The 15,460-nt window shown below is 36.4% G+C and overlaps 1 protein-coding gene across 2 annotated transcripts; it reads right to left on the bottom strand.

Annotated features, from left to right (window-relative positions):
• Positions 1 to 276: 276 nt before the first annotated feature.
• LOC138708094 (uncharacterized) lies at positions 277 to 9,747 on the bottom strand. Of its 2 annotated transcripts, XM_069838268.1 has the most exons (5): positions 9,488 to 9,747; positions 6,782 to 6,902; positions 4,138 to 4,322; positions 3,207 to 3,317; positions 277 to 2,794 (listed from the first exon to the last, which is right to left on the bottom strand). In XM_069838268.1, the coding sequence occupies exons 1-5, from the start codon at positions 9,508 to 9,510 to the stop codon at positions 2,659 to 2,661; spliced, it is 576 nt and encodes a 191-aa protein (XP_069694369.1). In that variant the 5' UTR covers positions 9,511 to 9,747; the 3' UTR covers positions 277 to 2,658. The 2 variants fall into 2 exon arrangements, with proteins under 2 accessions (XP_069694369.1, XP_069694380.1); XM_069838279.1 differs by lacking the exon at positions 6,782 to 6,902.
• Between the last annotated feature and the right edge of the window lie 5,713 nt (positions 9,748 to 15,460).

Raw genomic sequence — 15,460 nt, 5'->3', positions numbered from 1 at the left:
GTCACTCATGAGGTCACTAGGCTGGGAGATAATAGGGTAGGTGGCCAGTTCCTTTCCACCTCCATTGCATACATCGCCACTTAGGAGAGCTGCAGTAGGGCTGTAAAACAATAAGGAATTTACATCCATATTCATTATGTATGAGGTCTCGCCCACCTCATTGAATATTACACGACTACTCTGAAGTAGCCTATGTATATTATTACTATTTAATACCGGGAATCGAACCCAGGACCTCTCAGCTCTGCGCGCTGAGCGCTCTTTCCAACTGAGCTATGCCGGGACACGATACACGGCGCATATACAGGGACATAATTTTATTTTTATTAACATTTTTAATATTAACCTGGCTATACCTTTGGATTAATGTTTCAGAGCCGGAAACACAGTTTGCTAACCCCTTCCACGATTGAAGTTCGATGATTCTGGCGTAAAATACAAACACATCACTTTATTAAGTATAGGAGGGAAGAAAAGTAGTTCATCCATTCATGTAAACTAGGAGATATCGTAATTTTGAATTTGATAATTTTCATTAGGTTTTTGTTTAATCAAAATACAGTACAGTATTAACAATAAGTGTTTTTACTCACGAACTGAGTTATCCATGCGAACGTATTCATTATGCAGTGTATATTATACTGTCTACAGCACATTAGCGTACAATATAGAGAATGAAGTTGAATTGAAAAATAATCATAATATGAATATTTAAACACATTTTTTTTAAATGGTGACCGTTCATTTAGATACAGGGTTTAGTTCTTTTGTGCATATTATCGCACTATAGACTAATTCCAATTGCCAGTTTCGTCCTTCTTACTAGTAACTCATGTTGAAATAATTCTATACCTATTATACGTACTGTAAATTCAATCGCACAAATAACATTACCCAGACATGCTATCTACTGTCCGTCCAAGTGGTTATGTCGCAGGATCGTAGAAAGGGGGAAAATCACGTGACAGTTAATTATTTTATTTAAGTTATTTTAAATAGTTGCGGGTGACGGAAATCGGGATGCGACGTAGGCAAACGGACGACAGTACCTGTGCGAAAATATGATTCAATATTGAAAGCTCTTTCGTCACTGGAAAACGCGAACATATTTCTGGAACATACTATACTCACTAACTCAATACTGTTTGTGTTTACTACGACCTTGCGCCTTTGACTGTTTACGCTTGGTTCACTAGTAGAGGGGGTGGGAGTGAAGTACATTAAAGAACTCAGGTACAATAAAAATTGAAGTAAAAATAAAATGATGTCCCTGTATATTCGCTCCTGCATACATGACGTGTATCGTCTCAAACGCAGGTACCGGTAGTAGGGTAAGGTCGTTAAAAAAAAAAGAGCATGGATATGGATGTATTAACTATTAGCAGTTGTCACAAACTTATGTTGAATATGGCCACAAAGTCATTTAAATATGCGCTCCTGCATACATGACGTGCATCGTCTCAAATGCAGATAGTAAGGCCGTAAAAAAGCATTACGAGAGGGGTTCGGCCGGCGCCGTGTATTGTGTCCCGGCATAGCTCAGTTGGAAAGAGTGCTCAGCGCGCAGAGCTGAGAGGTCCTGGGTTCGATTCCCGGTGCCGGTACGAATTTTTCTCGTATTAAATGGTAATAGTAAGGAATTTGTTGAATTGAATCCGTGACATTCAGAACTCACTAAGGACACGAGCAAGTCTCTGCCTTGAAGTTCAAGGACATCGCACTTCTATGTGTAGCCCTGAAAGAAAGCAACTCTGTGAGAAATTACTTTTAGTTTTTGTTGCATTTCTTATCTCTACTTTGCTGCTTAACTCTGAAAGAAAGCAATATCTGAAAAAAGTGTCAAATGACGTGTTAATCTGATTTTTACTTCTACATTAGAACCTCAAAAATATTCATGTTCAGACTTGCAAGGTATTACATAATGTACCGGTATTGCATCATAACTTGGAAATTAAGGGCTTTCGGGAAAAGTTGTATATAATATTTTAGTCATATTTTTACCTCTACATTTCATCCAAAAATATTTACATATAATAATGAAACACCCTGTATGCGAACTTTTTTTCTCGGAATAGCGATGGAATGGGATTTCTGAAGTGGGACACCACGACCCAACACTGCGACCTCTCACGATCTATTGCGCTAACCCTCAAGCTAGGCGCATTTCGAAACCTACACCGGCTGACTACAATAAGGTTTGCTGTGTACCCAGGTTTCGAGCAGGCGACCCACTCGTCCTTAGGCCAGCCCCCTCCGTGCGTTCGGGGAATGCTATGGCATGATGAAGAAACGCAGAAATGTTGACGGGATGATGTAGATGCCTAATATGGAAAAAAAAAACGGTAGAATCCCGAGAAAAACTACCACAGCAACCTTATCCGCCATAAGCGTCACTACGGATTTTTCAATAAAAAATCCCAGGCCTCACTGGAACTCAAACTCTGACCACCTGCGTGACAGACTGGACTTCTTAGCACTCAGCCACCGTAGTGGTCGAAATAGGCCATACCACCACGTCTTAAAATATTTACTATTCCTCTTTAAACACCCTGTATTTGTCTGTGACTAATTTATTATATGTGGTCAGGAGTGCGACACACTTTGATGACGAAGAGTTTGTCCATTCATTGCACCAGTATAGATGACAAAGAGTTAATCTCAAAGAATTGTTGATATATCCATGAGTCCAATGGAGCAATTCGGATAGGCATGATCACAGGCTTCATGATTTCTGCCACGCTCTTCAGCGACTTGAAATGCTGGAGACAGTTCTTCGTCCAATGAGGAAGATGGCCTGAAAAAGTATCATGACGTAAATACAGAGCTGGAAGGAAATTAAACTTGCAATTGAAAGAAAGTCCCAATGTCTTCATTGTCTCCTTTACCGTCTAATATCCAGCAATATATTGTGCAGGTTTTGGTATCACTGAGTTTTCATTCCAGGCTAAACTGTTAATGGAATCGCAGTTGATGTAAACATTTTAATACCTTCCGGTGTACAGAATTACCGGTACTTCTAAACTATAGATAGTTGTATAGTATTAAGCTCTATCTTTCTTATAAAATAGAACCAAATTTATCTTGTTTTATGAGTAATTGAGTATAATACATAAAACTACATTAGTTAGAAGAAAAATTAATTATTATAAAAATACTCGATTGGATAGCTTATAGTGAATTATATTTTAGTACTCTTTCATACTCACGTGAATAAAATACGAAGGAGATCACCCAAAAGTCCAGTTTTGTTGTGTAATGGTGTATTAGAAGTTTCGCATATACATTTGAGTAAACATTCTCTTCCATCGTAACCATATCTGTAAACATTTACAAAGAAAAGTACTCAAAATGGCTGCGGAAATGACACACATGAAATTTTCTAGTAAACAATAAATTAATGGATGTTTATTGGAAATCAAAGACACACCATTGCCTAGTCTTGAGAATGGTATCTAATTTCATATTTTACGGAATGGATTGATTAAATGGTATCAACGGAAAAAAGTGTGGCTAATTTAAAACATTAATTATGCACAGATTATTGTATGTTATAAAGATAGAAATTTCAACCTTAAAAAGTGAGTTTTCAAAGTTACACAACACAGAGGGTGTAGACAAGTCTACTTGTATATATCGGAAACAAGAGGAGGATAAATTCCTTGTTTAAGGATTTACCATGCCATGTAAACACATTTTGTTACTAGTGGAAGTAGCACTAAAGCAATGTATATTAAATATTTGGAATTAGAAATGAGTCACCTACTATATATGGTGCTTCAAAATTATAGCAACACTTTAGTATGATTAAACTATCAAGCAGAAATTAACTTTGGAACACGTTAGTAAAAATCTCGAAGTTTCAAATTGTAAATTTAGGAAAACGTAACATTTCTAATACCATGAGAGATACTGCTGAAAAATGGCCACTATTCAACATAGGGCCTAAATCGTTTTGCGTTCTACACCTTGCGAAAAATATTCAACAACAATGGTAACAAAGGTGGTTTCATACACATTTATGAATTGGCCACCTACCACAGCGTTGGATTGGACATGCTAGCACCGCTGATCTGGCCTTCCTGGTCACCAGACTTGAGACTTTCTTTAGGGGTATATATGAAGAATGGAATAGTCTACCTGTAGAAAGCATTTTCCAACATGACGTATATACGTCTCCTGTCCAAATCTCTGGACATCCTGGAAGTTTCATTCCCGGAGAAGAAATCCAAAGAGTATTCTGGTACGTGGTAATTAGCTTCGAAGAACCAGACAAGTGTGATTTCGTCTCTTTGCTCTAGTGGGATTGTTGCAGCTAAAAATAACTGAAATTATATAGAAATAAGTTTAGAAATGAAAAATTAGTACCAAATAGAAAGTTTCATTTTTATGTTTGCCTCTAAAAACCAAACCACTTTGATTTCGTCCCTTTTCCCCGGAAGAATATTTGCAACCAAATATTAATGACGTGAATTTACATGTAAACTGTTTAAACAGAAAGTTGTAGTGTTAAAATTTTCATTATTAATCTCGAGAACTTATAAAGAATCGAATAGTTCGTATTTTTATTAGAGTATTCCCATAACTAACTTGCATTTTAATTTGAACCGAATATATAAAATAATTTCACTGCAATTTAAAAATCTCAAACCCAGTATACAACTACATAAAGAAAGAAAACAAGTTCATTAACAAAGAGAAATGAGGTCCTCACATAAATTACTCAGATTTCTACAGTTTTCACAGTTGTAGAGCGAAAGAATTAGAAAATTTGCAGTTTCATTTTTACTCTGGTGCAGTGCGAGTATTGTTCCTAAGAAGAGGAATATAGAGAAACTACACTAAGGCAAGTCGCTTTTACACTTCTTACCCAGGTTTCTATTACATTAAATCACGTTTGGTACTAGCCACATGGATTTAACAACAATCATTCTGTATTTAAAACGTTTGTAACATATTCTTTACCTATAGCGGAATTTTACACGTCTTGTCTTTAAATCTTCTCCATGCTGTTACGCACATAGGATATTAACGTTTAAGAAGTAGAATCATTAATTACAAACCCAATAGGGCCTAGATTATCACGTGTGTTATAGATGTTGTTGTGATGTTTATTGACTTTACTGGCTTTGAGCCAGAGGCCGTTTTAGGGTCTTATACGCGCAGGTTGCCCTCTCCAGCCATTGTACATAAATAATAATAAATATATATTTACATACTGTATATGACACTATTTCTGACATAAGTGCCAGTAGGTGTGTGAGTGCGGTGATTGGCTTTTTATTTATTTTATTTTTTACTTTATTTATTTTTTTAAATTATTTTGGTGTAGGTCTAATTTGTTAATTTGCGATGCTTAAGGAATGGTGAACGGGAAAAGAGTTCGGGGTAAAAGATATCAGTTGATAGACAGCATTAAAGTATTATATGGGGAGATTAAGAGGAAAGCAAGAAAGGGAAATGCTGGGTTTGCAGTTAAAGACCTGCTCTTGGGCAGAACACTGTGCATACATACATACACGTGCTATAGATAAGTTTAAATAACGTACGCTGATGTTCAAAGAAATCTGATCTCTAATTTTCTCATCGTGTAAGCTAACATTCTAATCACAGGATAAGTCAGAATCAAATTTATAACAAATTAACAGACTTTGAAATAGTTCCTCTAGTTCTCAATAGGTGATCCTAATATTGGGATGGGTAAAAAGTGTTTGGGAAAATGTTGATATAAGTTAAGTATAAATTATTCTCATAATTGAGAGTATCAGCGGTTTCCCGCTAAATTTAATGTCTTTTTTACAATCATTAGAAGGGGACTAAATTTTTAATTTTATAATGCGGGTATATTTATGTACAGTAGTGGCAAAAAAAAAAAAAACCCGCACCGACTCTTGTAGCTGATTTCAGAGTCACAGATTCAAATTTTGCTAGTCACAAAACACATCCATCTTGTATAATTAATTTTAACAATAAAATTTATTGCATTTGTTGGATTCTTAACGTCTTTTGTTTCCTTCAGTGCCTCAAACTTACAGACGAAAAAACTTTGAGAGTTTTATCTTCATCTGGCATCAATATTAGGCCTACATTTCTACCTCTATTCGGCAAAGATAACTGCGTATTTTTACATTAAATAGCAGTACATACCTCTGGCTTCACTATCCATATTGAAATTACCACAGTTTGACACAATACACAGCACAGGATTCTTTTATATCAGCTGCAAGGTTCGGTCCGGTTTTTTTGCCACTACTGTACTGTTGGCGACACTGATTATTATTTTCGCCATCTATTCATAGGTAATAACTAAAGAAGCGACACTTACACGAACAATTTTTTTACTTGATTATTTAACGACGCTGAATGAACTACGGGGTTAGCGTCGGTGTTTGGTGATAGCGAGGTGATGTTTGACGAGATGAGGCTGAGAATTCGCCATATATTACCTGATATTTACCTTACGGTTGAGGAAAACTTAGGAAAAACTAAACCAGATAATCAGTTCAAGCGGGAATCGAACCAACGCCCTAGCGCAACTTCGGATCGGCAGGAAAACTGAGCTACGCCGGTGGCACGAACAAATTATCGATCACTATCGATTAGTAGGGCTCAGGTATCTTTGAACGCCAGTGTACTGTCAATGCAATGATTGCCGTTTGTGACGACAGGAATTCCCAATGTGTTTTCTCTATATCCCTGTTCCCTGCTAAGGAAATGATCATACGTACTTTTTGTACTCTCTATGTAAAACAAATTACAATCTTAAAAATAATTCAGTACCGACCCCCATTGTGCTGCCATCTGGAAACAAAACGTGTCGCTGTTTTCTTGTAACAACAAAAGGCTTGGAATCCTCATCGAGTTGACTGCTGCTTTGTTGAGTGGCAAGTACAGTAGATACGAATCTGAAAAAAAACTCTACTATTTTCAATTGATTCTAGACATACCATACTTTACCTTCTTATACATAATATGCAGCGTCTAATGTAACATTATAGAAGCTTTGATCACGAATAAGAAGCTAGGAAATAATTTAAATTGATTTATTGAAAAACTGTAACATTTAATAAAGTTCCAATGAGAGGCATTGTTTTATTTTACTGTGGTGTGAAACGTAGCATTGTATTTGTGAAGAAGAGTGGTAAACTGGCGTTCAAAACTACCTGACCCCTGCTAATCGATAGTGATCTATAATAATTTGTTCGTGTAAGTGTGGCTTCTTTAGTTATTATTTCAGTGAATAGATGGCGAAAATAACAGTCAGTGTCGCCAATAGTACATAAATATATCAGTATTATAAAATTCAAAATTTCTCCCCCTTCTAATGATTGTAAAAAAATACTGGATTTAGCGTGCAAATGTTGGTAGTTCAATTAAGAAAATAACATTTGTACTTAATCTACGTCAACATTTTCCCATATACTTTTTTACTCGTCCCAATAATAGGGTCACATATTGAGAAGTAACGGAAATATTTAAAAGTTTGTCAATTTGTTATATTTTTGGTTTTGACTTATCTCGTGGTTAGAAAATTCGCTTAGACGAACAGAAAATTGTAGGTCAGGTAACTTTGAACGCCAGTTTACAACCGATTAAATACCACGACTTGAGCTTTACTGCGCTATAGAACGCAATAAATATACGGGGTGTTCGATACATAATTATGTGAAAACAAATTCTTGAAGAGAAGTGGTAAGGCGATTCGCAAGAAAAAATCCTGGCAATTATGTTATAGGTACAGAAACTGTTTGTCAACTTTTTAAAAATTTAAAAGAGACAGGATCTTTTAATGAAAAGAAACATCTTCCATAACGCCGTGTTCTTATGGAAAAAAAGTTAGATGAAATAGGTGAACGGCTCGAACAATCTCCAAAAGAATCCCTCAGCCGACTTGCTCAGGAAACAGGCGTTTCAAAATCCTTAGCACGAAATCCAAATAAATTACTTAAATTGAAATTTTATATAACATCTGCAGTTCATGAATTGCAACCGCGAGATTCCATGACTAGATAGATACTTGAGAGTGTTGTTGCTGGCAGAGTGAATTCTGAATTTGTCATGTTTTCAGACAAATTTTGGCTCCATTTGTATGACCGAGTCATCTCACAAAACAACAGATTTTGCAACTCATAAAAACCTGATATTGTGTAAAAAGTTTCGCACCATTCTGAAAAAAAAAAATAATTGTTTGGTGTGGCTTGAATGTGCACTGTATAATAGAACCAATTTCTTATTAAGGCACTACTAAGGATGAAATATATCGAAGAGACTTATTACAAACTTTTTTCGAACAATTAACGGGCACTGAATGTCAGCATTCATTCTTCAAGCAGGATTCTGCTACTGCACACATTGCTCACGAATCACGTAATTGTATTGCGGATATTTTTCAGAACAGAATTGTCAGTACTGGGTTTTGACCAGCTCGTAGCCCCGAACCGACTCTTGCTGATTTTTACTTGTGGGGAAATTTAAAAAATAAAGTCTATCAAAATAACCCTTATACAATAGACAACATAAACGAAAATATCAGATGATAAATTGGCTTAAATCACATCTAAGGGGCTCACGGAAGTTAACAGCAATTTCCTGCGTAGATGCCGCTGAGGTGCATTGTTTTCAACATCATGCTTTCAGTAAAAATGTAAATACTAAAATAGGAATATTAATTTTAGGCGCGGCGCCAGTATTTTTTTTTCTTTTGAAGTGGCTCTACCTCCCCAGTAAGTAGTCATGTTCAAGCGACCCACAACTTAAATAACTATTATATAGGCTACTATTTTTATTTTAAGAAATTTCCTATTGTGTGCATAATTGTGCATATGAAAGTTAATTTATTTCATATAATCATTTTTTACATTAAATAAAAATAAAGACGAAAATCTCTGAAAGTCAATTTTGTTGAAATCGTCTTTTTCATTAGTTTAACCCTTAAATTGACAAAGTATCCTATAGGATACAACAGATTAATAGGCTATATGCTATAATTTTAATAGAACAATAAAAAAATTGGTAGTAAAATTAAAATTTCACACTATTATGATATTGTACAACATATAAAAATATGGACATTGCGATAGTTGTTTTCTTTACGGTCCGACAAGGTTTAGTAAACTAGTGTGAGAAATTAAGCTTTGCCAAGTTAAACTCATTATTCTATCAATTTTTCCGTGTATAAGCTATCATTCCCAGAAAAAAAATCTAATAGCTGTTAAACATGAAAAAAGTCAAATAGTTTAGCAGAAATTGCTGTTTATAGACAGGTAAACTAATTTGCATGTGAACGAAGTTTATTTCTACGAAAATATCTGAATCCATCTTTGATCGCAGTAATTTTATGTTCATACTTCACACGGAGAAAATTAAAAATACATTTAATTACACTTTTAATTTCAATAGTATTGTTTGTTGCTTCTGATATTGATATGAGGTAAGAAATACAAACAAATCTCTCGTGTAGGTTATGTGAGATGTCAGTTCACGTACTTACAAGATTAGAAGATGCAGTGCCATTGAATTGGAAGTTCATTACTCCGACACGTCGGCAGAAATCATAACAGCCCATAACAAGCACAGCGTCTGCGCAGTAGCTATGTTTGACTGGCAACACCCAGAGATGTTTATTTACAGAAAGTAGCAGAATAATAGGTTTTACGATCGTAATACAGCTAAGCCACTTTTAGTTCCTATGTTATCAGTGATTACTGAAATTTTCGCGTATTTAACGGTGTGCCCTTCCACGTATTTTAGCGTAATCAGGGCCGCCGAGAAGGGGGGGGGGCAAATGGCCCGTAAGTAATAAGGGCCCGTCAGATTAAGTGAGTCTGATTACTAGGGAGCGGATTTTTATGTGCTAAAAATTTAAATATATATATTTTTTATGTGTTAAAAAGTACGAAAATATTTGCTAAAGATAAATCATCTCCAAATTCTCCATCACAAATGCTTCCGATTATCTTTGAACGACTTACACTGTGAAAACAATCTTTCCACATCACAGGACGTCAGACGTGCATATTTAAAGAGAGGAATGTCACAAACACATACACCGTCAATTTCACCTACAGGCATACCTCCAATACTTGAGTAAATTTACACTTTTTTTTATATCCACTGTTTTTCCCAAACACATTCTGGAATTTGTCCCTTACTACTTGTACTTCTGAACCTGGTAGCGAGTCTAGTTTAATTTTCACGGCACGCACCACCCTGTTTCAGACAACAGGTTTTTGGATGTTTCGAGTTTTTTATGGTGTCACACAAAAAGCTTAGATTTGCTATTAGGAAAGCCAAATCGTTTTTTAAACAACGATCTTTCAGTATATCTTTAAGGATGTCGATTGACGAAGCCCGATAACAATGAATCACAACAAAATGTATTGCCTTACTTGATTGGCATGAGGGAGAAGCGAGAGATTTGTTTAGATTAAATAATATTCATACGCGAGCTCTTATCTGTTGTGATTCACAAACAAAGCGTGGAATGAAATCATCTTCAGCAACAATAAACATTCCTAATTATGTGTTGCAAGATCTCTCCTCCTTGTCCATGTTAATTTATTCTCTAATAATAACATAGATATGTTGCCTAGCAATTCTCAGAACTTGAGGCGATACTATTACAAAAATGGATCACGGATACACCAAACAGCGCTTAGAAACACGAAGCAACCAAGAATTCTTGAAAAGAAAACGTACTTCTGAGTGATATAATTGATATAGTTTTAAAATATTTAAAAGTTCCTGTAAAAATTATTTAAGTAAAACAACACCAAGATTTATGTGTTTATAATAGATTTCCTGAAAATATGTATTTACATAATTTTTTTTGTGAAAATATGTGTTTTTATGTAAAATAAAATTCGAGTTTTAAACTTGAAACTTCATGTTCGGAATTTTTAACTTTGTTAATTGTGTTTTATCACACACAAAAAGAATATTTAATTATATAGGAATCCGCTCCTTACTGATTACTTTTTATTATCATGAATAATTATTCGTAAATAGGTACGGGTACTATAAAATTTTGTAAGAATATTTGTTACATAAATTTGACATATTAACTCAACAATAGTAGAATTAATGCAAATTACCATTTTATATGTAGATATTTGACTTTTATATAATAGAATATCAGTTTCCCGCATTAAGCTTCACCGACACGACACTTGAGGGCCCCGGCATTTGCCTGAACTATGTTCCCGTCGCTTGTACCGAACACGTTAAATTATTTATTGGCTTGTGCTTTTTAACTACCACCGCAATATGCTAACGAACGCTCCCAAACCGAAGTCACAGGATTACGTTTCCTTTTCAGTACCTAGATTGTATGTTTCGTGTCGAAACAAAGAGAGAAAGAAAAAATTGAAAGATATTAACACGGGTGTTAGACTGCGTGAAAAGTATTATGAAGACAATAACAAAGAGACAGTGATGAGCCGAAGTATTTAAAATCAATTCATGAATCTAATTTAGGACCAACCATACTGAAACCTATGAATCTCCTAAATAGTCTGAGGGAATTAAAACTGAACAGTTTATTTGCAAGTATTTGTATAGTCATTAAAATATTATATACAATTCCTGTGACAGTTGTGATGCTGAAAGATCCTTCAGTAAAATGAAGGAAATAAAAATGTATTCAGATAAACAATATGTCAAGAACGACTGAGTAACGTTGGCCTCCTTAGTCTGGAGAGCTATCTTGCTAGGTCTTACAGGGTGCTATTCATAGACATTTCGCTAGCTCGCGCTACGAGCGTGCTAAACAGGATTCATATCATATCATATCATATCATATCATATCATATCATATCATATCATATCATATCATATCATATCATATCATATCATATCTTATCATATCGCTGACACTGGTTTATGAATACGAAAAACGTTAGTTCGCTGATCATCCACCGAAAGCCCGCGCTAAGAATGTCTATGAATACGGCCCTAAATTTTGGTGACATAATTGATGATTTTGCATCAATGAAGTCAGGAAGAGTTGTTTGTTGATGTTGGACTGCAAGTTAGAAATTACAGGTGTTTAGGAATATAATATATTGTGCTAATGTGAAATGTTGCTAAAATTTTTCAATGTAAGAAAAGTGTATATTTTTAGGTTCGTATCTGTGTATGGGGTTATCTTTTATTTATTTTGCAAATAATTATTATGGTTAGAATATCTGGTAACTTGTAAGTAATTGTTACTTTTTTCAACATGGGTCCGAGTACAGTATTGCATAGGGGCCCATAAATTCTGTCGGCGGCACTAATGCCACGTCTGTTACTGAGGTAGAGGAATTTCTTAACATTTCAAATATCTACTGAACAATGTCGCCAACCCCAATTTGCGAAAAGACACTACACGCTTACAAAAACTCACCGAATATATTGTCATAAAACCCACCAGATTTTACTTCCTATAGATTTTTTGCACTTAATTACTATATAATGAGCAGATAAGATAATACTATACAGTAGAACCCTGATTATCCGTCACCCTATTACCCGATTGGCGGATTATCCGACTATCTTTCTGTCGCTCCTCTTTTTTTTTTACTACAGAAACATATGAAGTAGATTCTAGTGTATGTTATATTAGTATAGGCCTACGTTTTTTTCTAGAGAGTGTATTACAAGCATTTACACTTACACAGTTTGGTGCACTATTCAAGTTGCCGTACTCTACAACTTCTATATAAAATGTATTCCATGAATGTCAAAAGAAACGTGTTGTGCTAAGTATCGAACAAAATGCAAATAATTAAGTGGTTTGGGGAAAGAAAAACTATGGGTAATCTCGCATCAGAATATGAGATTGATGTTACAACTGTGAGCAATTGAAAAAAAAAAAAGATAAAGTGTATACAGTATGTAAATCTACAACATGAGACTTCTACTATTTATATTTTTCCGCTGACAGCCATTACAAGGAGTTTTCTTACCTCTTAAAACTACGTCGTTGACAACCGAATTTAAATTAATGAACTTCTGACTCACTACCAAGCGTGTTAAACTCAAGATCACGGAGGAAATGACGAAAATTCAAGTGTTATTCACTTAATTTACGAAAATATTTTATGGTACGGATTATCCGATTTTTTCGATTAATCGTTCCGTCAACCCCTTCATTACCACGGATAATAGAGGTTCTACCATACTTACTGGCTTTTAAGGAACCCGGAGGTTCATTGCCGCCCTCACATAAGCCCGCCAATGGTCCCTATCCTGAGCAAGATTAATCCAGTCTCTATCATCATATCTCACCTCCCTCAAATCCATTTTAATATTATCTTCCCATCTACGTCTCGGCCTCCCTAAAGGACTTTTTCCCTCCGGCCTCCCAACTAACACTCTATATGCATTTCTGGATTCGCCGCAGATAAGATAATAGTATTAATAATTATTAAACACTCAGTACCGAAGCTAGAAAATTAGTGATTCTACACTAGGGTGTCAACACCATGCGATTGCTATCTATGGGGGGCACTTAAAAATAAGGTTTATGCGAAAAACCCGCATATAATAAATGAGCTGAAAGACTATATAAGAACTAAAATAATTAACAATTTCATAAGAAGGTGTCAACAATGTGTAGCAGTTGGTGGGGGGACATTTTCAACACCTACTTTCATCTCGAAAAATCGAAAAGGGATAATTGGGAGGAAAAATTTAAAGGTACGCAAATCGCGTCCTTGCAAGGGGTTGGGGGCTGTACGAAACTAAATATGTGAGCTCCAAACCTGTTGGCCACTAGTCTCACTCCGGGTTACGCTCCTCCGCTGAAGGAGCTCTAGAAAATTTTGAAGGGGAAAACCGAAAATGAACGTAACCTCTTAGGTACCACATAAGCGAGGGGGACGGAAATGTGATCAAGTGATCACGGGACGGGGCGGGGAGGAGATGGCTGGTGTTTGCCGTTAGGATGGCAGGTGTTATCTTGCACATTGAGCGTATTCCGAATCTCACCGGTGAGCAATCCGATGGCATCACGGTGTTCCGAATTCCACCGATGACGTCATTGATGCTCCACCGGTGTCGCACCGGTGCCATCAACTTGCAGAGGTGGTGGCAGTCTCCATCAGCCGCCATCAGTGAATCTGATTGGTTCTTGTATAGAGCGGGAATTAGCAGACGAACAACACCATGCACTGTTGTGTCATGGCGGTGTGTTCTGCTTTAGTTCTGCTGTATTGTTTGTAATGAGCACAACGTTAAAACAATATGTTAATGGCTTATGAGCGAACATGTCAACGGACCCGTTATTACTACCGGTTCAGGAAATAAATTGTTTATGCTCTCTTTTCTTTGAACGAGATGGCAGTACGAAAATTTCGCATAATTTTGCTAGCGTAGCACAGACAACAACTTGTACAGTCGCCATGACAGCCATCGATCTTTCCAGCAGTTTTGTTCCTTATTTCGTTGCAACGTGACGTCATTGATGCCACCGGACCGTGAGATTCGGAATACGCTGATTGAAAGGGGCTTAGCCATTTCGCAGTGCAAGTGGAGTCGTGAAGACTCTTGTCATCTGTTGTTCGATGACAAGGCAGGTGAAGGCCGTCAGAAGAAGCGCCGTGAATTCTAAATCTGCAATTTGAGAGGTTCCCTGTCCTTTCAAATTGCGACTAAATGAGTGACCTCGTACATTTAATAGACAATTTATAGGTTCTGAGCTAGGGCATACGTCGTTTACAAGAAAAGGGGAATATATATGGGGAAGGGATATAGGTCCGTGGCCCATTTCTTATAGGGCTCATCCCGACATTTGTCTTACTTTCATCTGGGTAAGAACAAATTCCTATACTAAATGTTTCAGTGCCGCAGATAAGCTCCTAGCGGCGGGCGACGGAAAAATGAAAACCCGCACGGCTACAGTGTCACTACAGTCTAATATATACAGTCAGGAAGCTCAATACATAGTAAATATGCATCCATAGATAGTTGCTATTCACTAGGTTCGCTACTATCGCCTCATTACAGACAATGCGAAATAGTACAGACACAGTCTATTGTTCCTAGCACCCTCACAACTCAAGCTTCATGACTGTATACTAGACAAGCGTTTCTCAAACCTTTTTTGAAGTGGGGACCACTTTATAAAGTCAGGACAGTTCCGCGGACCACCTTACTCTTGTTCCCTTCGAAAGCAAATTTATCATTTTCGTAGCATATTTTGATATCAGTACACTTATATTTTAAAATTGAATTAAGGTTCGGTACTTTGGTCCTCTGTTATGAATTCGGGTGGTCCCTGGCTGGGTTACAGGCGCGGCGCCAGATGTGCAGGGAAAACATGGCGAGAAACACCACGTGTATAGTGCTTTAAATCCCTCTTTTGTTGCTGAGAGTAGAGTGGGAAGTCGATAGACGGGTAGGGTAATACATTTCATAAAATGTCTGTACTGGGAGAAAAAGTGAAATTCGATTGCCATGTGTCATTTCCAGACTCTGAGAT

This window comes from Periplaneta americana, chromosome 1, assembly GCF_040183065.1.
Source record: "Periplaneta americana isolate PAMFEO1 chromosome 1, P.americana_PAMFEO1_priV1, whole genome shotgun sequence".
Taxonomy (NCBI): Eukaryota; Metazoa; Arthropoda; class Insecta; order Blattodea; family Blattidae; genus Periplaneta; species Periplaneta americana.
Note: the sequence above shows the minus strand (reverse complement) of the source record. Positions and strands in the feature narration are given on the sequence as shown.